A 26,817-nucleotide genomic window follows, 5' to 3' on the forward strand; every position below is an offset into this window, starting at 1 on the left:
ATGGAAGGCTTTCAACCCAAGAAAAGTCACTCTCCAAAGAAGAGGGATGGGACATAAATCATGAGCCCAGAATATATGGAGATAGTACTGAGTCAGAAAGAAGCTGTTTTCACTGTGGGCTCAGTGGAAATCTCATTTTTTTAATGCAAAATAAAAAGGCAGTTGCTGAATGGGACAAGACATGGAGTAAATGACCAAACTTGGAGCAAAAATGTCCCTTCTCCCTCTTCCCTCCAAGGAAATACAGGAGCTTGAAAGTCAAAAGACAAGTTATGGGCAGAAGATGAAATCCAATGAGCTAATGTGGGAAATCTCCAGTCAGACAGGTCTGTGGTTCCAAATGCAAAGATTGCACATTAGTTAAAATAAATGCCCTTCCTTGTGTTTACCACTTACACCTCAAGTGCCAAGGCAGGGCATGCTACTAGGTCAAAGACCCAAATGATAACATGAAGAGGCCCACCGCCTCTTAAATCAAGTTTCCACCTGGGCCTGACTTTCGTATCGAAATGCTCTTGTTTAAAAAAAATTGAGAAGCTTTTGTTTTGTTTCATTTTATTGAGTAGTCAGACAGGCAAGTCAATCTTGCTTTCTTTAGGTAAAGATTTACTGTAACCTCTTTTGCATTATGATGCAAGAAATTCCAGGTGCTAAAGGAACAGAAGCAGGCAGCAGCAGAATCAGGTTCACAGCCAGACAAGGGGCTAGCCTTACCCCAACCTTATTTCTGTTTTCCTCTGACTCCCATCTCCCCCAAGATGTCTCTCTCTCTCTCTCTCTCACACACACACACACACACAAGCTATTCAGTCAGCTGGTTAGGTAACATCCAAAGCATTCGGGTTTTCCTACTTAGCAAACTAAACTGATTCCTTTGAGATATTTTAAAAGGACTCATCCGTTCCTCTGAGCCTTTGCCCATAATGCATAGAACATCCTCACAGGAAGCAGCATAGTAGAGTCAGACCTTGATTCAAATCCTAACTCTTTTGCATAATAGTGGGCTTGACTTTGCTCACCTGTAAACAGGGAAATTTTCCTACTTCATAAGGTGCTTGGAGAAGTTAAGGAATAATATATAATGTGCCTAGCATAAAGCTTTGTACAAAAAAGGCATTCAGTACATATTAATACCTTTTTGCACAAGAGGTCAAAAGTCACTTGGGCTCTACCTAGAAACCCAGGTTTTTTAACCCAGGGCCTTATTCCTGAGATGGGTTTGCTTAGTATGTGTGTGTGTGTGTGTGTGTGTGTGTTAAATTTTATTTTTTTAATTTATATCCAAATTAGCATATAGTGCAACAATAATTTCAGGAGTAGATTCCTTAATGCCCCTTACCCATTTAGCCCCTCCCCCTCCCACAACCCTTCCAGTAACCCTCTATTTGTTCTCCATATTTAAGAGTCTCTTATGTTTTGTCCCCCTCCCTGTTTTTATATTATTTTTGCTTCCATTCCCTTGTGTTCATCTGTTCTGTCTTAAAGTCCTCATATGAGTGAAGTCATATATTTGTCTTTCTCTGACTAACTTTGCTTAGCATAATACCCTGTAGTTCCATCCACATAGTTGTAAATAGCAAGATTTCATTTTTTTTTATTGTGGAGTAATACTCCATTGTGTGTGTGTGTGTGTGTGTGTACACACACCATCTTCCTTATCCATTCATCCATCGATGGACATTTGGGCTCTTTCCATACTTTGGCTATTGTTGATAGTGCTGCTATAAACATGGGGGTGCATGTGTCCCTTCGAAACAGCACACCTATATCCCTTGGATAAATACCTAGTAGTACAATGCTGGGTCATAGGGTAGTTCTATTTTTACTTCTTTGAGAAACCTCCATACTGTTTTCCAGAGTGGCAGCACCAGCTTGCATTGCCACCAACAATGCAAAAGAGATCCTCTTTCTCCGCATCCTCGCCAACGTCTGTTGTTGCCTGAGTTGTTAATGCTGCTTAGTATATGTGTTAATTATTTCTCAAGACTAAATGATGATAGTAGGAGCAAAGGGGAAAAAAGGCCCCACCTCCTATAAATACTGAAGGATCCAGAAAGAAACACAGCAAACAACATCTTCCTTCCCCTGTGCACATCTCTCTCCTTCCTTGTGGTACGGGGCTACAGAGCTAAAGGAAAAGTTCCCTTGGTACTTGAGAGAGAAAGAAAAGTGATGCACTTTTAAGAAGAATTCTCAGTTCTCTCCATAGATACCAAACACAAAGGTCAATGGATCAGAGTTTGGCAGTGGTATCAGGCAGCAATGTAGGGAAAGGGAAATTTTCTTTCAATATGCACAGAATGGTTAGGGAAGGGCATTTGTCACTTTGGTTCTTCTCCTTCAATCCACTGAGCAGCAACAACAGTAAGTGACAACATCAGAAAGAAAAGCATCTACAGAACTAACAAATGCAAACACTTGACAGGTGAAAAAGCTTTATTGAAGCACACATACATTTCAGGGGGTAGAGAACAAAGGAGCAAGTTACAGCCCAGGATCCCAAATGATGCTTTCTGTTACAATATTAATCCACACCCACACCAAACCTTTTAAAAACACTCCTCTATTCAGTTCACATGTACAATAGAAACCACTGCAGCCACCCCTAGTCCAGTGGCCTTATAGGAGAGTCAGCTAGCAGACTCTACCAAAAGGGATTTCTTCTCCAGTATACACTCCTTTTACAAACAACTCTGTGTAGATACTGTTGCAAGAATAACAAGGTCAGTTTGGTACAGTGAGTTTCAGAAAATGAACCTTAGATCACCAGACCCTTCTTAGAAAGGTCTCAGCACACCACACCCATGTTACATCTAGGTCAAGTATAGGAAACAACAGAAAAAATAGAAAGTGAAACCACTTCACAAAGGAAGTCAGAATAACTGGGAGATTCTCTGAACATATTCTCTTGGAGCCCTAACCGTGCCCAGTCTGGAGAAACACTGGGCCAATTTAGACAGTACTTGGCTATTCTGGCTGGTGTAATGGTATGTCCATCATATTCTGTGTGGTACCACACTGCAGACACAAATGCTAAGAAAGATGTGGTATATGAGAGTGACGATATCTTGTCTTTTATTAGAGAAATGAGGAGCTGTCCAACAAGAGCTGTATCTGTATAAAATGCAAAGATCCAGCATGGGCTGGGAGACATTTCACTGTCAGTCCCTCTGGTCCTATGAGACCACTGAGAAGCCATTGTGGACATGTCCATGATTCAGTCAAAAGGCCACTATCTAATTAAAGTGTTTTTCTAAAGAAGCTCCATTATAAGGGTCCCCTAAAGGTCTAGGGAAGGTGTATGGAGCTTGAAGAAACAGGAATTTTCTTAGCATTTAAAAGAAAACAATTAGACCAAAGTAATATGGAAATTGCTTAAAAACAATAAGAGTTAAAAACCAAGTTCCAGAAATATATCAAGGTAAAAATAGAGTTCAAAACATAAATTGGAAAGGAAAGGGCAGACCTACTCACCTCTCTCCCATCTTCTCCTGTCTTTAGTAACCCAACCCTGCTTCCCAGAGCCCTGGCCTCAGACCTATACAAATGCCAAAGGTAGACAGGGCTTCCTGGGGAAGTAGGAAAAGAATTGCAAGACAGGAGATAAAAACTTGTTTTAAAGGATTTTTAAGCTAATTAAACATCATAAAGATAAAAGAATGGACTCTGGAAATATACTAGATTATGCACAAATGAAAACATTTTAAACAGACCCTTATTCTTGAGCCTGCTTTAAAAAGAGGAACAAACTTTCATCACTCTAACATAATGAGATTTGTAGAAATATATGTTTATTACACACACATACATAACACACATGCACACACACACATACATACACTAAATATAAATCTTTGCTCTTGGTTTCTTCGCTTCCTCTGACTTGCCCTGGACAGGACAAGACCTGCATAGAAGGACAGGGGCTCATAAGCCCAGCTTCTGCTTGGCCATCGAGGAACGGAGGTGCAAAGTCCCTTCCGCCCAAGACCCTGGGTACTGTCGCATCTTCTGCCACAGGCTCACTTCTTCCCCAGTCGAGTCCATCCAGTCTACCACTTCCCCATTACTGATCCCTGAGGAGAAACACCAGAAGAAGCTGAACAGGGAACCCACTCCACAGCCCACCAGAAAAGAAGGGTTATACAGCAAGGGTAGCCATCCTGTAAAAGACAGTGTGCTACGAAGATAGGTTGCTGGGACAACAGTCTGTAAACTGCTCCCTGTTGACCCCGAAAAGCTATTTCTGTGCTCTTGAGACTCTATCAGGAGACTTCAAGTTGATGAAATGGGACTCCAAACAGCACATGGTAGCTTCAGACCTCTTATTCTGGGGCCATTACAGAGCTCTAAGTGTCTGACACCTCATGCCAGAGCTACTGCCCTGCTGTTATTGCCAACTTAACTGAAAAATTTAAAAAAAAAAAAAAAAGGAAGCAGCAGCAGCTGAACAGCTTTTTCTCTAGCTGTAGATTCCAGGACTAGAGTTCAGATTGTATGTGGCCTCATTCCTATTCTTTTGTACACTCATTCTTTCAACAAACATGTATTGAGTGCCTACTGTATACCAGGTACTCTTCTGGGCTCTGGAGATACAGTGGTGAACAAAAAAAGTTCTGCCTTGCAGGCAGCTTATATTTGGACAGGGAAAGCAGCAAATATACAAGCAAGTCAAGATACTTCAGATAATGAGATATATGTCATGAAGTAAATAAACAGGATGATCTGTAGTGCCTAGATCAGGGCCTTGTTTAGATGGAGTGGTCTGAGGGCCTGTCCAAGGAGACATTTGGGTTAAGCTCTGAAAGATGGGAAGGAGCCTGACTGAGGTTAACTATAATTGCAAAGACTATGAAATTGGAATAAGCTTGGTATATTTGGAGGGCAGAAAGAATCATTGTGCTTGGAACATGGCTGAGCAAGCAAGAGAGTGATATAGGATGGATCATAAAGTAACAAAGGGTCCAGAATCTATAGGGGCCTGTCAGAATGGCAAGAACTTTGGACTGTCTTCTAAAGTACAGTAGTAAGCCACTGAAGGGTTTTAAACAGGAGACTGATATGACCCGGCTTACATTTGTAAAAACATCATTCTAGACACTTTGTGTTAAATGCTTTGTATGACTTATTAATATACAAGTAGTATTAAAAGCTGCAGGCATGCAGAGACTATAGAGAGGGGAAAGAGGATTCAAGACTAAGTCTTGAAAAGCACCAATATTTAGAATGGGTAGAGAATGGGAAACCCACAAAGAAAAGTGTAGTATCAGTAGAAGCTAAGTATTTTAAGAAAAGGGGAGTGATCAGGGTGCCTGGGTGGCTCAGTCAGCTAAGTGTCCAATTTCAACTTACGTCACGATCTCACAGTTATGGGTTTGAGCCCCGTGTCAGGCTCTGTGCTGACAGCTCAGAGCCTGAAGCCTGCTTTGGATTCTGTGTCTCCCTCTCTTCTACCCCTCCCCTGCTCACACTCTGTCTCTCTCTCCTTCAAAAATAGACATTAAAAAAATTAAAAAAAAAAAAAAAGAAAACGGGAGTGATCAGCTATGTTAAATAGCATGAATATTCTTGTAAGATGAAAACAAAATTTTGTCATGAGCAATTGCTCAGTGAAGTGGTCATACAGAAGCCAGATCACAGTGGATTGAGCACTAAAAGAGATGTGAGGAAGTAGAGACAATTTAAGAAATTAGAAGGGGGATGTGGGGTCAATAAAAGATTTATTTCTGTTTCTTAATATTGGAAATACCAGAGGTTATCTGTGTTCACCTCCAGGAGGGAGGCAGAGAGAGTGCAAGTGATCAGACAGGAGAGAGAAGAGATTCCAGAAGTGAGGTTAGGAAGGTGAGGGTGTGATCCACAACACTTGTAAAGAGCTTGGCCTTTGCTAGAAAGGACCCTTCTTTCATTATAACACAATGGAAGATGGAAATTATAAGTACAGATACAGGTAGGTTTTTAGACTTTTTTGGTGGTAGGATGATGGCATTCTTGGCCATCAGGGTCACATTTATCTGTACAGATAACAGTGCATGAGCTCAGCCTTCCCCTAGGTCTGCACATAGTAGGCATTCAGTAAATATTGTCCAAAGGTTAACTGAAAGGAAAGAAGACAACTCTTGTTATAGAGGAGCTTTGAAGGAAGGGGGCTGGGTATAGTAGGAGTGAAATATATAAGAGGCCTTTAAAATAGTCAGGATGGGAGAGAGGCTCTCACCAGTGCCAACACCCAGCCTGACCCCTCCCAGGAAGTCATTGCTGGCCATGGGCTCGCGGTCCCACACAGTCAGTTCCAGGCACATGTGTTGTAGATCTTCCAGCCTCACGCCATTGTAGACAAATGTATGGTTGTAGTGGGGATTCAGAGTCTTCTTCATCACAGGAGTTTTACGCTTACTGGCCTTGTTCCTCATGGGAAGGAGGTATCTGGCAGAGGATGGGGAGTAATCAACAACCTACTCAAACCTGGCAAGTAACTATCTATCTAAATTCCCCTTTCCGTAGCTAGCCCAGGCAGGTAAGTCAACATTCAGATCCGAGTACACACACTCCCTCCTTTGAATATGCTGAAGCAGAGTTCTCACTACCCCCACTAGATCATTCACCTGATTCAATTCCTTTAACCTGGAGAGAAAATTAACATAATGTTATAGTAAACTGTTATCTACACTCTACCAGACATGGGTGTTAGATATTGGATCCCATTTCTTTCTTTCTTTCTTATTTATTTATTTTTTACATTCTTTAATTTAAATTCAAGTTAGTTAACATACAGTGTAATATTGGCTTCAGGAGTAGAACCCAGTGATTCATTGCTTACATATAACAGTGCTCATGATTCCATTTCTATTGGATGAGGTTCTCTTTAAATAAAATCAATAGTAATAACTATAGGCCTAGCCAAACATGATTTTCAAGAGACCTTAAAAGTCAGTGGGGTGATGTATAATTTGGGGAAAGCTGGCATTGTTGAAATATTGTGGAGAACAAAGTCCTGAGTTCCTAAATCTTAATAGTCAGGGGACACAGATTTTTATTCAGGAATAATTAAAAGCATAAGTGTATAAGAGAGGGAAAGTCCAGCCTATTTACCACCCTCCTCTTTGGAAATCCACACTATGTCACAGTCCAAACTGAGCTTAGACCAGTACAAAGGTGGCTGTGGAGGCTTCGCTGTTACCTATTTTCAGGAGCAAAGTTGGTTGCTGGAGGTGGTAGGATATACAAGGATAATATCCACAGAGAAAGGTTAAATTGGGTTCATCTCTTAGCTCTCTTGTCCTAGAACTGGTTAGTTTGATGCTGGTCCAGGGACTCACCCCTTGACAAAGCTGTCTGAAGTCCCTCCTGATTTGGCAGCCGTCAGGTTCTTGGCTTCTTTGATCCACACCTGGAGCTCTCCCCCTTCCCCACCTTTACCTGTAAGGGATGTCAGCCATAGCAAGTGAGCCCCTACACCTTCAGATTTGTCTTGATCTTTATCTATATAGCACCTTCCATCCCTTCCCCCTAAAGGCAGCAAGCTTCGTGACAACTGGACCACACCTGACTTGGAGTCTTAGGACCTAACACAGTGCCTGACAGTAACCAACAGGTGCTCAATTAATAAGGACAACAGCAACAAATACTTTTAGAAAACTGGCTATGTGCCAGATCCTACATTAAGCATTTAATTCTCAAAGCAACCGTATAAGATATGTACTATTATTCCTATTTTATAGATGAGACAATGGGAGTTTAGAGAAATAAAGTTGCCTGAAATTTGTTAAAGAGTTTTTAAAAAGGGAACACCTCTACCTGTGTTCTTGATCCCATGCCCACTTCATAGGACTCATCAGATGTCATCAATTTCAATCCCCACTTCCCATTTTTAATATCTTTCTCTACCAGTCCTATCCCCCAGTCTAAATATACACTAATATCTCTTCTTCTTCTTCTTTTCTTCTTCTTCTTCTTCTTTTAAAAATCCTTTTAAAAGAAAATCTCCCTTTACCCTTATTGCCTTCTCAAACTATTCTCCATGTTTCTCCTTTCTTTCACCAACAAGTATCCTGAAAGAAAGAGCCCACATTCACTACTTCTACTTCTTTGCTTCATTCACTCAGGCTAGTTTCTGGTGAAATCTGGCTTCTGCTTCCACTTATCCACTGAATACTCAACCTAACGCCAATGCACCATGTCTTCTCAATCCTCTTTGGCCTGATATCCCAATACTATTGACGACGCCACTCTTTTCTTCTTCAATATCTTTCCTAATAACCCTCTACCCTCACTGGCTTTTCTTCCTCTATTCATGCTTTAAAATGTTGTCCTTGCTTCTCTTCTCTAGTCATTCTGCACTCCCTTTTTGAGGATCTCTTTGATTCCCCAAGTCCTATAGATTAGACCTTGCTACAGGTATCTTTCTAAGAACTCTGGCTTCTCATTGCACAAATGGATCGAATTCAACTCCTTACCATTATGTTCAAAGCCCGTTTCAGTTAGGCACCAGCCTCATCAACAATTCCAGCCCCACTCCTGTAACTCCAGTGCCACTGATCTTGATCCCATGTCACTACCTCACTACTTACATACAGCCCTTTACCTTGCCTTTTTAAAGGCATTTACCATGCCTTTTTAAAACCTTTGCTCCTGCTATCTCTTCTGGAACTGCCCTTCTACCCCACCCACTTCCTTTTCTTCCTGGTAAAATCTTAAGTCCAGTTTCATCCTTACTTCTTCTTTGAAGCTCTCCCACATATAACCAAAGAGAATTCAGGACTCCCATTATCGGTGGTCTTTTCCTGTCTTTCTTTGTTGCTAAACTAAGCTCTTCAGGGGAAGACAAATATGTCTTATTCATCTACATATCCACAGTCACTATCACAGTGCCTGGTGTGTTGATTCACTCTTCCTCAACCTTGACCTTCCTGTCCCTCATACTTCACTACCTCTTGCAACCACCCGTTCTCACCCCCAAAGTTTCTGTTCTATTCTGCCCTCTTAATAGCTTGCCACAGCAAGACCAAGTTCAAGTCAGTTTAATAGCCTAAAATAATAAGTGCTAACCCTAAAATATTCCCTTCTGGCTGAAAACAATGCAGAAAAGCCTTACTCAGTAAAGGAATCTTCCCCAGTAGATGATCCAGGGAGCCTCTCAATCTGGTCTCTCCAACAGTGCTAGCCACCAGCTGCACTATCTCACAGACACCCCATAGAAAACACTAAGGGCTAAATCCAGCACACACACCCCAAACTCACTCTTTTTCCGGTCACCTCCAACAGGGAGTTTGGAGGCGGGGATGTATTTCAGTGAAACCACCAACTCGCCTTTGTGTGATGGCAAGCCAGTCGGGGACTCAGCACTGATCTGAAACACAGGGAAACCCGACAGGTCAAGCTGGGCTTCTCAGGAGTTATTGAGACCTCTCGCTAAGGAGATTCTAAAATTAGCCCTAAGAACAGCTTCATAATGTAAGAGAATCCAGCTTGTGAATACAATCCAGGGTCCCAAGGCCATGGCAGCCACAGGTTTCCAAGGCAGTTCCTTTAGAAGGAGTTGCAGAAGAACCAACAAAGTCTTCCACAATTCCCACTATTTTGCTAATTTGGGGATACAGTTACTAGATTCCAAATACCCTCAAAGGTCTTCCAGCAAAGTTGCCACACAAACTCACAGGGACTGACACCATGGTGAAGAGTCTTGCTATCAACATCGTTAGTAAGAGCCAAAAAGTGGGAACAACCCAAATGGCAATCGATATAGGAAAGGTTAAATGAGTGATTTTAATGCCATGTATGGCATATAGATTACGGCATGCAATCATCAAAAAGAATGCAGGGAATCCATACATGCTGACTCAGAAAGATAGCCAAGGTGTACTGTTAAGTCAGCAAAGTGAAATGCATAAAAAGTTTCCCACTTTTATTAAAATATATTCATGTCTGTACATGTGAATATGTATGTATATAAATAATGATTATTATCACTTGTATAATAGTTACTATGTGCCAAGCACTGTTAGAAGTACTTTAAGTATATCATTTTGTGTAATCCTCAAGACAGTCCCTATGAGATAGGTACTATTATCCCCATTTACAGGTTATGGAACACAGAGGTTAAGTAACTTGCCAAGGTCATACAGTTAGCAATTGGCAGAGGCAGGATTCAAATTCAGACAGATTGGCTCCAGAGTCTATGCTTTTAATCACTATACTACACTGCATAGAAAAACCCAGAAGGATACATACAAACTTAACACTTGTTTATTCTACAGAGAGGAGTGGACTGGGGAAAGGAGAGAGGGCTTTCACTTTTTACTGTGTGTATATCTTCAGTGTCTTTTTAAAGAAAATGGTATGTATCACTCATATGATTTTCAAAGACAAAGCATATTTTTTTCTAAAAAGAGCTTGCAAAGATTTGAGGGCTAGGCGGAGGGAGCTCCACTGCAAGGATTTAAATATGTCACAATTTATAATTTTATATTTATTTACATTACTTTTGATTAATGGCTATCTCTACCACTCAATGCCAGGAGGACAGGAATCACCCTATTTTTTCTCAGCCTAGTATGCCTGACACTTAGCAAAGTATCTGGCACACAGGAGATGCTCCAGAAATATTTACTGAATGAATGTAAGAGTGAGTGAGTGAATGAATGAATGAATGAATGACTGGAATGAGCAGCAAGTGGCCTATTATCTTTGGCTGCTGGTAGCAGAATTGCTTCCCTCTATTGGCTCTCTTGGCATGGTTCTTTTCTTTTTGCTTTGGTATCTAGAATGTGAGCTGGTGCAGACTAGATGTACCCTGTCATCTGTGTTCGCTGGGGGTCCTCAGCACGGAGTATACCAATGCCAGGAAAGCATAATCCCCACTGGTTTGGAAAAATGTACCACATACCCAGAATGCACAGTTTAGCGTATGGGAGAGATGCAAAAGAATAGGGAAGTGGATGCCAGGAAGAGAAAACTGAATGGGAGCAAATGGATTGCTAGGAGACACACACACATGCACGCACGCACGTAAAGATAGATCAGAGACAATAAATGTAAAATGTTTTAAGTTAAAATAGTTATGTAATACTGGAGTAGTCTTTTTTGATGTTTATAAATGTCTACAGAATTTATTAACTCCTAGATTGTGAACTTCAGTAGACTCTTAAAAACTAGAGTTCAGCCTTAGCTAGAAATTGGTGTAATTTTTCAGTGGCATATTTTAAGAGCAAATGACTCCATTTTAATGCAGTTTTTTTCTTTTGATGTAAGACACATTTATTGGCAGTGCTTCATAATGGTTTATGGTGATGTTTCCAATATAATTATATCAACTGTAGGCCCCTGAGAGAATGACTTGTGTGCCAAATGCTTAAGAAATTCTAAATTTCTAATAATGTGCTATAGTTTGGTCATAATTGTTTTACTGTTTTTATTAGTATTTAAAGGGGCAGATTTAACATTGTTAATATTTTCCATGGAGGGCAGTAGCTATCAAAATATTGCATGTATTTTTCCTCTGACTCAGCAATTCCACCACCAGAAATTTCTTCTATAGTTACATTCACATAAGAAGGCCAAGACATATTACAGCATAGTTTTAACAGCAGAGAAAGCAAACAATTTATTATACAGGCACATGAAAGAATACTATACAGCAATGAAAATGAGATAGATATGTAAGTGATGACATAGAAAGAGGCCCATGATAAATAATCAATTGTTAAACTAAAACACTCAAGACATGTACATGATGAGGTTCATATAAGCCAATTTGCATAAAAAGGAAAAAAATTATAAATCCTTACGTTTATATCCATGCTGCTTAATACCAAATCTCTATGAAGATATCAAAGTAGTTGATAACAGTGTTTATTTCTAGGTAATGAAATGTACTTTTCTTTTTATACACTTCTGTGTTGTTTTCATTTTTAACCATGTGCACAGAAATCCTTTTATTCTTAATTTCTTAAGCAACATATGCAGACATGGTAAAAAGCTCAAACGTCATGGAAGGGCATACAGAGAAAACTAAACTGCTCTCTCATCTCAGTCTCTCTTCCCAGAGGCAGCCACTACTACTAGCTTCTTGTCTATCTTTCCAAAGATAGTCTCTGTAACACATACTACTTTTAGCATTTAAAATGGTGGTGTAAAAAAATTTTACCAAGGAACTTTTCCATTGAACAGTTCGTATTATCAAGAAATCCTAACTCTGTTTTAGCGATCTTATCTTAACCAGAATGACAGTAACCTACTGAATGTCCATTATATGCCAGGCACTGTTATCGCCATTTTGTAGATGAGTAAACTAAGACTCACAGAAGTTAAGTGATTTATCTAAGTTATTTTATAAGAGAGGTGACTTACCCAGCTGGCAAATAACAGAACCAGGATTCAAATCCAGGTTTGCACTCAGATCCCAGGCACTACAATGCATACTGCTATATTCTCGCCTGAGATGCCATCTCCAAAGTAAAATTGTCCCTGGCTTGTGTGACAAAGAGCACAATAATTAGATCTCCATGAATTCCTTTACTTCCCACTGCTTTAGTAAAAAGATTAGCTTGGAAAAGGAGTATAGATTAGGATACACCCAAAAGGTTAGCTTGGAGAAAAGATGCAAGTTAGTATGTTAGAATATGCCCAAACTCTGGAACATTATGAGGCAAAGCTTGGCACACACATGAAAGACTTTTCAAAGGAAAACTATGGCTTCATCCTTTGCCTGGCCTACAATTGCATCTGAAATTACTGTCAAACTCAGAAGCTCCAGCAGGGTGCGCTAGAACTCTACAGAAGATTTCATTCAAAGACGCTACCAATATGTACCAGCAGAGATCAATGTAGACAATGCTACCTCAGAGCCAACTGTGTAAGTTGTGAAAGCAGACTACCTTCCCATGTAAAGGCAAGCAATGATCCAGTTTCTTATCAAGTTTCCAGGAATCCATCTGGACCTCTGCCTCTCCAAGGAAAGTGTTTCTGCCAAAACGACCATGATGCCAAACTGAGAATTGCAAAGTCCTCTGAGCCAGGAGAGATTCTGGGATCTCATACTATGAAAAAAAAGAAGCCCAGGATGATTAGTTTGTGGTAATTCCTCAGAAAAGATTATTCAAAAATCTGAGCAACCATACCCAAAGTCCATAATCCTGAATACCAAATTACTTTAATCCCTAAGAATTCTGAATTTCCTTCATGAAAGCCTCCACTTACCCCATTTCACAAAAACCTACCCTATTCTATGGAAGGACCTGGAAAATTAATTTTTCCTTGACTGGATGAAAGAACAATGGAACATTCAAAAAGGATTGCCACAGAAACTCCTGATCCAAAATAACTTTTTAAAATATTTGTGGTCACATGAACCTCCGATTTCACAACAATCCAAGAAAGCCAGATCACCTTTGTTCTCTGGGAAGTTAGTATATGAACAGATGTCCATGGTGCATCTTCAGAAACAGACATGGCCACTGAAAGCCATGTCAACCAGCTGTGTAGCAGAGAAATTGCCACATAAGACATAAGACAGGGCAAGTTCTACTCCCAGGGTCTAGATACTTACTCTGAGGGTCTCATCATATAGCGGATTGATAGTGTCCCGCTTGATGCTGGTTTTTCTTTTTCCTTGGCGGGACTTGTCAGGCAGAAGATAAGTCTTTACATATCTAGAGACCAAAGAGAGAACGGAGTCATTTGTTGTCTTTTCTGAAGCCCATTCTTCACTTCTCTGCTTTCCATATACATATGCCATGATGAAATGAAAATGTCACATCAAGTCCTCTTAGACATGTCCTTCTTGTATTTTCCCAGTCCTGGTCCATCTCCCATATCTTTCCTAACCACTCTCAGTCACACCTCCCTGTCTTCCCAGGAAGTGATAACCTCAGTTCAAGAATGCCCACATAGATGCCAGGGTCTGAGCTCTCATCTCAGAGCATCGGTCAGGTTCCAGAAGCACTCACGGGTTAGAGCGCTTCTTGGCTTCATCAGCACAGGCCAGCTGGTGGCACTCCTTCACATGGATGACCAGAGTCTGTGTTTGCTGCTCATACTTGAGAGAAAAGGCGATCTTGCCGGTCACAAGGATGTTTCCAAAATCGCCAGCTTCACTATAGATACTCATCATGCTGCCAATTGTACTCTGAAGATAAAGCACCCACAAACATCTGGTAAAGGCATACTCCCCTCCCACATTGCTCACATCTTCCTTCAAAATAAAGCCACAGTCACGCAACAAAACAAAAGCTTCAGAAGCCCCTGCTATAAGCCAGTACTGCCAATAGGCTTGTACTCAGAGCATGAGACAGCCTAGTAGCACACTCATAATTATTGAGGTTAATAATCAGTTCTTGGCTCACCTATGTTCTGTCTCTCTTCTTCCCTGCTTTTTATAAATTTTATTTTTAGTTTTCACTTGTCCCAGAAGGTAGACAAGGAGTACAGGTAGGAGGAAACTATGGTTTTAATATGTTACATACACTAAAATGTTGGCTAGAGGGGGTCAGTTGCTCATTAAAACAAAGTGCCTCAATTATCTTTGGGTTTCTTTTATCCACCATATCCCTATCAAGACCTATAGAAAAAGTGATTCTTTAAGAATGGTGGAGGGCAGGAATCCCACCAGAGGTGAAAATACCTCTTCCTCTCAGGTAGTAGTCGTCTCTGTAAGCCTGCCATTCTATTCCTGTGTGTGAGTAGAAACAAACTCTAATCACTCTGGTTCCTGACTCTGTGTCCCCTAAACACAAATCTTTGTACTTCTGACAGAACTAGGCCCTAATTCTTTACTGTCCCTTTAACTTTATGATTTTGATTTGTATTGTTACTCCTTAATCATACCCTGATGCCAATTAACCCTGCCAGGGTCCCCTCATGACAATGTTCTTTTTCTTTTAAATGTTGATTTATTTATTTTGAGAGAGAGGAAGAGAGAGAATTCCAAGCAGGCTCTGAGCTGTCAGCGCAGAGCCCAACATGGGGCTCAATCTCACAAAGCATGAAATCATGACTTGAGCCAAAATCAAGAGTTGGATGCTTAACCAACTGAGCCACCCAGGCACCCTGACAATACTTTTGAATGTGAGATTTGGAGTGGGCTCTGATGAAGAAATATTATCTTGCTCACTTCATGGCCTGTTACCTTTTTAGAGGAGAAGTTATGGTTTACTGTTCACAAAGCTGTGATAAAGAATGTCTCTAGTCCTAATTACCGAATTACCTAACTACTTCCAGGGCAGAGGCTGAGGGAAATCACCTAGCTGTGCACTAAGCAACTATTATCTAAACTGAGGATATGAATAAACAAATGTATCTCACTTACCTGGAAAGAGTGACTAGGATGATTCCCAGGTCCTGACTCTGCTCTAGAGAGATACTTCCTTCATTCCTGGTACCCAAACATGTCTATAGCCACAGAACCAATAGAACTTACCATGGACGAACCACTTCGCATGCTGCTTCTGGCTAGCTTCTGGCGATGCAGCTTCACCAGATGGTCAATGTCTTCTTCTTCCTCTTCCTCTTCCTGGAACAATAAATATAGATTCAGGGCTAATAAAATGAGAAAAAGTTCAAAGACTAATGAACTTCCTTTGGTGGGAGCCATAATTATTGCTAAACTCTGAGGTGTCATGTACACATGCATGCACATATCCTTATTTTGTGTCTCCCATTTCAGGTTTCCAAACTATATTCCAACCATCTTTCTCAAATTTAAAGACAATAAGAATATCTTTTTCTCATTTGTCTGCCCAATCCAACCACCCCTTTACATTTGAATCAAAATAAGTATTTATTTGAACCCCAACTATATATCAAGCAATGTATTTGAAGATGAAAGAGACAATGAAGACAGTATTTTTCTTTAAGCAATTCAGCAACAAGATTTACTTTACAATAAAGATTCATGTTGCCCTTTCCTAAATAATTAGGTCAATTAAGAGTATCAAGTACTAAGGTCAGCTCTAGATTTATAAAATTTCATAGAGTGGACAAGTGAAATACAAGGGTACTTACCATATCTACACTGAGGCCTGGGACAGATTTGCTTCTGTCTCCCAAGGAACCACTTTCATGTCCCACATCTTCCGGGTGAAGATCAATAACAGATTTAGTGTATTCTGAGTGGAAGAGCAAAAACCCAAATCAAAAGAAACGTACTCTTCTCCGTACCAAGAACCCATCCAGGGTATTGAGAACTTCAATCTCTAAGGCCATGAAGCGAAACCTACCTGAAGGCCTGAAGATTTTTCTGGTGTTCTTCTTAAATATCATTTCACCCTCATCAATTGATACTGCATTTTGACCCCCAGGCTGAGTTTCCTAGGAAGGAATGAGGGCCAGGAAATGGAAAAGGACTGCTGGGTAGGTGGAGGATGAATAAGGAAAAAATTGACTTAAGAATAAGGCTCAGACTCTGTTTCATATTCTGTGTCTCCTCCTCTCTCTGCCCCTCCCATGCTCATGCTCTGTCTTGGTCTCTCAATAATAAATAAATGTTAAAAAATTTAAAAAAAAATAAGGCTCAGACTTTTGCTAAATTATGCAAAGTTAAAGGAAAGATTAATTTAATCTTAGGAATTTAATCCTAGGAAGTAGTACAAAACCTATTTTCTCACATGTTTCAACCAAACCTTAAATGCTCCCAAGTGAATCTGAACTAAAATTCATTTAACTGAATTCTTGATGTAAACTATTCCTGAGAAGGGAAAAAGAAAGAGAGAAGAGAGAGAGAGACCCCAACAGACCAATACCTAAAGCTTACCTTTTCTACTTGAGATGTGGGTGCAGACATCTTCTTCCATTCTGGAAAGAGTCCAGATTTATCCAGAGAGTCTCTCCTGGAGGTAGATACAGAAGTTATAACAAAATCACCTCCTCACCTTCCCCATCTATGGAAGCTCTATGGAAGGAGATCCACTGGCTTGGGGTGATTGTAGTAACCAAATCCAGAAGGTAAACTTCACATCTGATTTACCTTGAAGGAATGCAAACAATTAGATAATCAACTTTGCACAAACAGAAGCACTCACTCCCCCCCTCCTAAGGGACATCAGGGACAGTTGCTACTGGTCCAGGAAGACTCCTCCAAGATGCAGCAGCCTGTGGAAGTTAGCATGCTCCAGAAGGCTGTGCTCAAAGCCAACAGTAAATGTACTACTGACAAACTTGTGGCAAGGTCAGAGAAAATACTTCGTTTGACTTGCTGAGGACAGAAGTCAGGAACACTGAAGGCACAGGACCCATGCATCCTGAGCTGGACAACAAAATGGAGACTTCAGTTGAGCAGAAGTGCAGAGACTCGCAGGGGTTTCACCTTGACATGCTATCCGAGTCAGCAGTGTAGCTATCCAGACTCTCATTCTCAGTCTCCAGTGCACTCTTTCCACTTTTCAGCTTGGGCACTTCAAATGGCACGCTAGAATAAAAACCAAGAGCCAATGTGTAAAGAAAGTGGGCTCTCCTGCTGGGAGTCAAGCTTCCTTCAACCCATTCACAGTGGTAGCCTAAGCGATCTTCCTAAGATAAATATCTGAGTATATACTTTTAAAACTTTTCGGCAATTCCTCATTGCTGTTGGAATTGAGTTAAAACTCCTCAGCAGGGCAAGAAAATCCTTATGATTTTGACCCCTGCTCACCTCTCCAGACTCATCTTTCACCCTCAACCTCTCCTTATACTTTACATTTCCAGAAGGATTAAGTAAGCTCTTTTGGTTCCTTGACCATGCCAAAGTTCTCCCTTTTACTCTTGTCTCTTCCTGGGATGTTCTTTGTATGATGAGCACTTTTATTCACCTGGCTAAATCAACTCCTTCTTCAGGTCTCTCCTTGTATGTCAATTCCTCTAGGTCTCTCTGACTATGCCCCCACTCCAAGTCTAGATTAGTAACCTTCTTATATGCTCCTAAAGCACCCTGATTTCTTGGTAGCAGTCATCACATATGTAATTATTTATGTCTTTCAAATTATTTAATTTATTCAATAATTTAAACAAATGATTTATTTAATGTCTTTCTCCTCCATTAGACTAAGTTCTGTGAGATCAGTGACTACAAATCTTATTCACTGCCGTGTTCCCAATGCCTAGAAGAGAAATTACCATACAGGGAGGCACTCATATATTGGTTGACCGAATGTTCTCAGTGGGGCTTAATGTATACACATAAATAACTAGTATGTTTCAAAGACAGTATTCAGAAGACCAGAATTCTTTCTCGGCTTAATGAATGGGCATTCAAAACAGCAGTTCTCATCTCTAAAGGGAAGAACACAATTCCTGGGACTCAAGGAATTTGTGAGAGCAGTTAAGAAAAGGGGAAAAATCATTCTTCCTCAAGAATCTCAACTAATTTCACTTGACTCCCAGGACATGACACTCTCCTGGTCCTCTGACCTTGCTGGGGTCTCTTTCTGAGGCTCCTTTGCTGGTCCTTCATCTCCTAAACCTTTAATTTTTGGATTATGTCCAGGCTTATTCCTTAGACTGCTTCTCTTCAATATCTAGAATTATCCCTAAATGATCTCATCTAGTCTCATGGCTTTAAATATCCTCTATAAACTAATAATTCCTAAATTTATCTCTCACTCAAATGCCAGGCTGGTATTTCCAATAGCCTACTTCACATCTCTGTTTGGATATCTCAAAGACAACAAGTACAAGATTAAGGCCCTAATCCTCCCCCAAATCTGCTATCCCCTCAATTTCATCAACTGACAACTTCTTCCTTTCATTCTCTGGTCAAGGATCTTAATTTTCCTTGACTCTCCTTACTCTCTCACAATACAAATACAATCTGTTAGCAGATACTCTTAGCTCTCTCTTCTTTTTTTTAATGTTTATTTATTTATTTTGAGAGAAAGAGAGAATGAGCAGGGAAGGGGGAGAGAGAGAGGGAGACAGAGAATCCCACGCAGGCTCTGTACTGCTAGTGTGGAGCTTGACACAGGGCTCAAACTCATGAAACATGAGATCATGACCTGAGCCAAAATCAAGAGTCGAATGCTTAACTGACAGAGCCACCCAGGCAGTCTTTGGCTCTATCTTCAATTGTATGTAGAATCTGACCAGTTCTCATCCCCCACTGCCACTACTTTTGGTCCAAACCACCATCATCTAGCTACTGGATGATCACAATAGCTTCCTGACTGAACTCCCTACTTCTACCCTTGTCCCTATACAATCTATCCTCAATACAGCAGTCAAAATGAACTTTTAACATATAAGTCCAAATATAGAATTACCATATGACCCAGCAATTCCACTTCTAGGTATATACCAAAGAGAACTGAAAACATATGTCCACACAAAAACTTGTACATGAATGTTCATAGCAGCATTATTCATAATAGCCAACAGGTTGAAACAGTGTAAATGTCCACCAATTGGTGAAAGTATAAACAAAATATAGTATATTCATACAATGAAACTTTACTGTCAATAAAAAGAAAGAAACTTCTGATACATGCTACAACATGAATGAACTTTGAAAATATTATGCTAAGTGAAATAAGCAAGACACATTTTGCATGACTCCATTTATATGAAAGATCCAGAATAGGCAAATCTGGTGTCTCTAGAAAACAGACTAGAGACTGGAGAAAATGAGGAGCCACTGCTTAATGTATGTTATGTGAATTTTACCTCAGTTTAAACAAAGAGAAAAAGATCATGTCATTCAGACTCCTCCTCCTCATGCGGAGTGAAAGACAGGGTCCTTACAGGTGCCAACAAAGTCTTACATGATCTGCTTCTCATCCCTTCTCTGTCCTCATCTCCTACTGTTCTCCCCTTGCCCATTCAGTTCCAGATTACCCAAACGTGCCAAATACAAACTCACGTTCGGGTCTTTATATCTTCTGCTTTCTCTGCCCACAGTGCACTCCCCCCATGTACTCCCAGGGATTGCTTCCTCCCTCACTTGCTTCATGTCTTTGCTCAGATGTCACCTTGTTATTAAGACTTTTCCCTGGTTACCCTAAGTGAAATAGCATATATACACACGTTTTCTTGGCACTCCCTATCCCTTTAGCCTACTTCATTTTCTTCATAGCACTTGTCAACATCTGATATATTTATTTGATTACTGTCTGTGTCCATCCACCCCCAAATATAAGCTCCACAAGCAAGGGACTTTATTGTATTTACCAATGTATCCCACTGCCTAAAATGGTGCCTGGCAAATAGTAGGTATTCATAGATATTTGTTTAAAAAATGAGTGAACTATTAAATGAACAAAGAACAAGGTAACCAGAATCTATAATGTTTTAGGCAGTAAATAATAAACTTTCCAGGTTATCACATGATGTTTGCAATAACTTCATGAAAACAGTAGGGTTTGAAATCCTAGGGTGTGCATGAAACAGTAGTCATTTCTTGAGAGATGTATTAGCTTTATAGTCTAAGGCACAGCAGGGAAGTTGATTTCATTTTTACTTTAGAATCATTCTTTTCCCCCCTTTGTTCCAAAGAATAAAGAACCCAAAGAGGAACCATTCCTCTAGAGAGGTAGTTGAACAATAACTCATGGAGTGTGTTTTCTGCTTGTATTTTTCCTAAATATTAATATGTACTAACTCAGAGATGATACAAATAACCCTGGGGAAAAAAGGAAATTATTGACATCTGTGCAGTAAAAAGTAGACTACGAGATTAGTCCTGGGCTCTACCTATCTGTATAATCTCAGGTAAATCACTTATCTTGCTTTCTTTTCTGTAAAAATAAGAGGGCTGAATTTGATTACCTCTGTGGCTCCATAATTTTATGGCAAAGATCATTTATGGCCACTTAATCTGCTTCCATGTTTATGGTAAATAAGTCTTCTGGGTCCAATGAGACAAGAGGTCATAGACAGCCAGAAGCAGCAGGTTTCAGAAATTACATTCTGACCCATGATGTCAGATGTGTTCATCAGATTCAGGAAATAAAAGCCATTCTTATCCTTATCCACAAAGGAAGAAGGGGGCCTCATCACCTAGAACAGATGAGTCACCCACCCAAAGCTGTGTGGAAATACCATACAGATAGCAAAAAGAATGACCCAGACCCTTAGTGCTGACATGGAAAGATGTCGATGTTATATTTTTCTGTGATTTACACCTTGAGTTATAACTGACATAAATAAACTGCACGTTTAAGTGTGCAATTTGATGAGTTTTAACATATACAGACACTTGTGAAACCATTACCACAATTAAGTTAGTGAACACATCTATCACTCTTAAAAGCTTCGTCTTGTTCCTTCATAATCCATTCCTCACTCCCTACCTGACCCCAGACAGAAAGTGCTGATCTGCTTTCTGCCACTAAAATTTGGATTGCATATTCTAGAATTTTATATAAGTAGAATCATACAGTATAGCTTCTATTTTTTGTTTGTTGTTTTTTGTCTCTTTGTTCTTTGTATCAATAGTTTATTCCTTTCCATTGTTGAGTAGTATTCCACTGTAAAAATAAGCCACGATTTATCCCTTTACCCTATTGGTAGACATTTGAGTTGTTTCCAGCATTTGGCTATTACAAATAAAGCTGCTATGAATATTCATGTACAAGTCTTTGCATGGAAATACGCTTTCACTTCTCTGGAGTAAATACTGAGGAATGGGATGGCTGAATGACAAGGCAGTGCACATTTAAGTAAACTACTACTAAACTGTTTTTCAAAGTGGCTGTACTGTTCCACGTTCCCACCAGCAGTGTATGAAAATTCCAGTTGTTTTACATTCTCACCAACAATTGGTATGGTCTGTTTTTTAATTTTAGCTATTCTAGTGGGTATACAGTAGTATCCTATTATGATTTTAATTTGCATTTCTCTAATAATTAAAGATGTTGAGCATCATTTGACATCTATATAGTGTCTTTGGAAAAATGTCTGTTCAAATACTTTTCCAATTTTCTACTGGATTATCTATATTATGGAGTTTTCAAAGTTCTTTCTCTTTCATTTATTATCATTTATTAACATGTATGTAGTATAATCCTTTTTTAAAAAGAAATGAAAAATATAAGAATCCAATCCATATTTATACATTTAGACAGTTATGGTAGTCCATACAACAAAACTAGTAATGACTATTAATGATAATAGCTGGGGGCAGAAGCAGTGAGGCTACAGGGGACTCATTTTACATATTTCTATATTATATTGCTTTTCACCAATCATATAAAATATGATTAAGTTATTTCTCTTTGGCTGAGGGAAATGTAGGGGAAAAACACAAATAAAAGCCAAAACAATTCACCAGCAGCAGCCAAATAAGGAGTAAAGTGTCAAGTCATAAGTTCAAAAAGTCATGGCTAAGAAAACAGAAGAAAGATTTAATTCAGGGGCGCCTGGGTGGCTCAGTTCGTTAAGCATCTGACTTCGGCTCAGGTCACGATCTCACGGTTTGTGGGTTCAAGCCCCGCATCAGGCTCTGTGGTGATAGCTCAGAGCCTGGAGCCTGCTTCGGATTCTGTATCTTCCTCTCTCTCTGCCCCTCCCCCACTTGCTCGTGTGGGCTCCTGTGGGCACGTGTGTGCTCTCTCTCTCAAAAATAAATAAACATTAAAAAAATTAAAAACAAGCAGATGATTTATGGTTGCACAGCAGGATGTAAATGTTATAAGTGCTAACAAAGTAAAAGTAATTTGAGTAATAAAAAAAGGAAGTAGGGGAAAGCATTGGTAGGAAGTGTAAGAAAGCTAATTTCCTCCTCTTTCATAGCAGACAGTCCACTGATATTATTGAAACAGGTAGATTTTTTAAATGACTAAATGACTGGCCAAGCACTCCACTGCTAGGTATCTACCTAAGAAAAATGTAAATGTATGTTCATACAAAAACTCACAGTGAAAGTTCACAGCCGCGTTACTCATAATAGCCAAAAAGTGAAAACAACCCAAATGCCCATCTACAGATGAATGGATAAATATGGCATATACATATAATAGAATACTGTTTGTCAATGAAAAGAAATGAAGTCCTGCTACACGCTATAACATAGATGAACCCTGAAAACATTATGCTAAGTGAGAGAAGACAGTCACAAAGGACCACATAGTCTTTGATTCCATTGAAATGAAATGTCCACAATAGGCAAATACAGAGATAGAAAGAAGATCAGTGATTGTTGAGGGATGGGGAAGGAAAAGGAAGTTGGGGGAGTGGCAACTAAAGAGTACAGGGTTTTTTATTAAGGTGATGAAAAGTTCTAAAATCAATTGAGGTGATGGTTTCACAATTCTGTGAACATATTAGAAACCACTGCATTATACACTATAAATGGGTGAATTGTATGGTTATGTGAATTGTATTTCAATAAGGCTGTTGCCAAAAAGATACTAGGAAAAAAATGATTGTTCAATGGTTTTTATATTTTTTTTCTTAAACTTAGTGGGATGTTAATGACTAATATCTTTTATGGTAAAGAAACATTGGAAGATTAGCAATTCTTCAATTTTCAATGTTTTATTCTGTTAAATTCAAGTAAAATTAAATAGCATGCTTTTAATGTATATATTATGATCTAATATAATGCAGATTTTTCAGTCTACCCACCCATCCTTCTATCTATATATATGCACAAAAGGTATTGGAAATAATTTTTACATGTGAATACTGTGGTAGTAGGAATTTGGGCAATTTTTTGCTTTCTTTATTGTTTCCTATACTAGTTAAATTTTTAATAATAAGTATGTGTCATTTTTATTCATCTTTAAATTGTTCTTAAAAGAACAGAGTAAATATGAGAAAATGTTAATGTTTACATGTGGGTAGTGGGATTAGGATTTTTTCCCTCCTTCTTTATTCTTTTCTGTACTTTCCAAATTTTCCTGTAATAAGCAACTATTATTTTCTAAATAGAAGAAAGTTAAAAATGATAGAATTAAAAGGATGTTTAGCATTTCTGAAAGTGATTGCTAGTTCTTACCTGGGCTCCTTCTGTTGCTCCTGAATGATCTTTCTTCCTGGCCAGATATCATCCATCTGTGACTGATGAAGAAGGGACTGTCCCACTGTCTCTCTTTTATTCACTTCAAGACAAACAAAAGCATGGCAGGGTGGTGGTGATGAGAGGGGAAGGGAAATACATTACACTTGCAGACGGGATGGCAGTATTATCTTTATATTACACCCCCGCCCCCAGAGCCCATGAAGTGAAACTACCACCAGTAAGAACATAATAGGATTCCACACCTGAGGATCTATCACTGAAGTTAAGCACCTCAAAAAAAAAAAAAATTCCAGGAAGATCAGTACCTGAGGGTTTACGGTGCAGGGACATCCTAATTATCTCACTGCCTGTGTGGTAAGCAAAGCGATTCAGTTTCTGGTCATAAAACCAGTCACCAGTTGCCTTCTTCAGCTCTCTGGGAAGGCATAGAAGAAAATGACAGATGAATTTAAAAAAAAATGGCCCTCATCATTCAGCTAACAAAGGCCAAGGAGGGAAATTCTCACCATAGCAGGGGCCTCATTTCCTCTCTCCATAGGTGATACTCACATTTCCTTGGCGCACACCTTGCACCTCCAGGTACCATTGCTTTCCTGGATTCTGCAGTCCCGACATACCAGATGATTACAGCCCCGACAAGTGTTGGTCTTGGGAGTCAAACGGCCAAGGCTTTCCTGGCACCGAGCACAGGTCCGATCACTATAGTGCTGGCTTCCCCTCTTGGCCCCTTTCCTTTTTATCTCCAGTAACTCATTCTTCAGTCGCCTGCCAAGACCCCAAACAGAAGCACAAGCACATTTGCGATCTGCACAGGTTGGATGGAGAGATGTTGAGGGGCAGAGACAGTAAGACTATTTGGTTCTGTGAAAGCAACAACTTCAGAGCCCAACCTGACCCAGTGAGGAATTGTAAACCTCACACATGTTCCTCTGAAAGTGACATGGGAGGTGTAAGGAGAGGTTCAGATAAAACTGGTCAAAGGTCTGGGAACTCATGCTTTTTTCTGGAACTCTTACCTAATCCTTTTCTCATCTGCTTTCCGGAGCTCCTCATCTCGTTGTAGAACACTGAGGATCAAATCCCTCTCCACCTCAGACAAAAAAGAGAGGTCAAGTATCTCTGACATGATTTATTCTATTTTTTCTTCTACTCTTCTTTCTTCAAAGCAATCAGACCAGCAGAGTTACCAGAGTTGCCTGAAATAAGATAAGAACTAATTTCACACAGATAATTTACTCCAGAGTAGACCACAGCCCTAGGGCCTTTTAATAGGTTACTTTCCCCTTAAGTCAGGATAAAAACACAACGTTGAAGCAGCTGACCTATTTACTATTCCTACTCCCACCTGAATCCTGCCCTGAAAATGAAGAGGCTTTGATTTTTGAAGAAAAAGGGTTGAGTCTTTCAGCATAAGCCACTTAGTCTGGAATAAGCACAGAACACCTGAGTCAAACTCCCCCTCTACCAAGTGGATCCTCAATCATCCAATTTTCAATACTTTAAATGTTCTCACATCCCAAGTGTATTAATCCAAATAATCAGACAGATGGTCTCTGTAGTAGAGGAGAAAACCACATGGGGACTCCTGCCAGTTGAAGCCATTTCTCCTTTCCTGACCAGCTTCCATGTTCTCAGGACTCAGCTTCATGCTACACTACAAAACTTCCATAAGCTATTCTATCTCCCAAAGTTCTTATTGCTGTCACTACTTCAAGAATGTCTTCACACATTTGTTAAGCACCCACTCTGACAGGCATTGTGAAAAGTGCTAGGTATATAGAGATGAGTTAGACACAATTCCTGTCCTTAAGAAGTCCACAGACTAGTAGGGGAGACAGATACACATAAAAACAGCACAATGTACTAAGTGCTATGAGAGGGATAATAAATTCAATGCTATGGGAACCTAAAGAAGAAAATAACTAATTCTATCTTGCATAGAGAGAGAAGAGAAAGATTTGTATACATGGTAGGTTTTACAGAGAGGTGTATTTTTCATTATAAAACAGTAAATTTTTGTTGGTGGGGGGAAATGGTAGCAAAGATGGGGGGGCTAAATTTTATAACTCTCACTCTTAAAAATTAAGAATTTTTAAATTTATTACACAGACAATAGAAATCCATCAAACATCTTTATTGTTGCTTTGTTTTTGATGTGGAGAAATCACGTGATTAAATTCATCTTGCAGAGATCACTCTAGCTATAGTATGAAAGACTGATTCAAAGGACAAATTGAAGTTCAATTTGGAAGTACATAACACATTGTAAAATATGTACATTCCTTAGCCAAGCAATATCACTTCTAAGAATGTACCTGATGTAAATACCCATATAGATGTGCATACAAGGGTATATACACAAGAATGTTACTGCAACATTTGTAAGAGCAAAACAAAATAGTTCTTTAAACAAAATAATACTTCCATATAACCGCATATTATGCAACCATTTAAAAAATATGGTAGATCTGTATGAAGATGCATCTTGGAGTGGAAAAAAAGGTAGTTGCAGGACTATACTGAATGATACCTTTGATAAAGTATTTATCCATACATTTGCATATGTAGAGAAAAAAGGTCTGGAACAAAAACCATGATCATTGGTTTTTCTTGGGGACTACAATTGGGAGGGGCAACGTTTAATTTTTGCTTTGTATGGTTATGATTTTTTTACATAAAAGTGTCTTACTTTTAAATACCAAAAAAGAAAATTCAGAAGAGACAGGAGGATTATTGTAATAGTCCAGACAAAAGACAATTTCAGTTTACTAAGTGTGCCTCTAACCAAATTGGCAAGCCATTTATTTCCGTCACCCTCTGGTTTCTCATTCACAAAAATGACCTATCTCAAAAAGTTCTCAAGAAAATGAAATAATGTGTGTTAATTAATCACAATA

The 26,817-nt window shown here is 39.5% G+C and overlaps 1 protein-coding gene across 7 annotated transcripts in view; it reads right to left on the reverse strand.

Annotated features, from left to right (window-relative positions):
- Positions 1–2,426: 2,426 nt before the first annotated feature.
- SYTL4 (synaptotagmin like 4) overlaps positions 2,427–26,817 on the reverse strand; it is a 214,948-nt gene continuing 190,557 nt past the window's right edge. For all 7 annotated transcript variants that reach the window (XM_047843879.1, XM_047843878.1, XM_047843875.1 and 4 more), the window contains 16 exons: positions 24,937–25,116; positions 24,470–24,685; positions 24,226–24,335; positions 23,897–23,999; positions 17,297–17,398; positions 16,745–16,820; positions 16,212–16,302; positions 15,997–16,100; positions 15,413–15,505; positions 13,944–14,122; positions 13,544–13,646; positions 12,873–13,034; positions 9,238–9,346; positions 7,317–7,416; positions 6,215–6,423; positions 2,427–4,073 (listed from right to left, as the gene is read on the reverse strand). In XM_047843879.1, the coding sequence (XP_047699835.1) occupies positions 3,925–4,073; positions 6,215–6,423; positions 7,317–7,416; positions 9,238–9,346; positions 12,873–13,034; positions 13,544–13,646; positions 13,944–14,122; positions 15,413–15,505; positions 15,997–16,100; positions 16,212–16,302; positions 16,745–16,820; positions 17,297–17,398; positions 23,897–23,999; positions 24,226–24,335; positions 24,470–24,685; positions 24,937–25,046 (2,016 nt within the window). In that variant the 5' untranslated portion in view covers positions 25,047–25,116 and the 3' untranslated portion in view covers positions 2,427–3,924. The remainder of the gene's footprint in view (positions 4,074–6,214; positions 6,424–7,316; positions 7,417–9,237; positions 9,347–12,872; positions 13,035–13,543; positions 13,647–13,943; positions 14,123–15,412; positions 15,506–15,996; positions 16,101–16,211; positions 16,303–16,744; positions 16,821–17,296; positions 17,399–23,896; positions 24,000–24,225; positions 24,336–24,469; positions 24,686–24,936; positions 25,117–26,817) is intronic.

This window comes from Prionailurus viverrinus, chromosome X, assembly GCF_022837055.1.
Source record: "Prionailurus viverrinus isolate Anna chromosome X, UM_Priviv_1.0, whole genome shotgun sequence".
Taxonomy (NCBI): domain Eukaryota; kingdom Metazoa; phylum Chordata; class Mammalia; order Carnivora; family Felidae; genus Prionailurus; species Prionailurus viverrinus.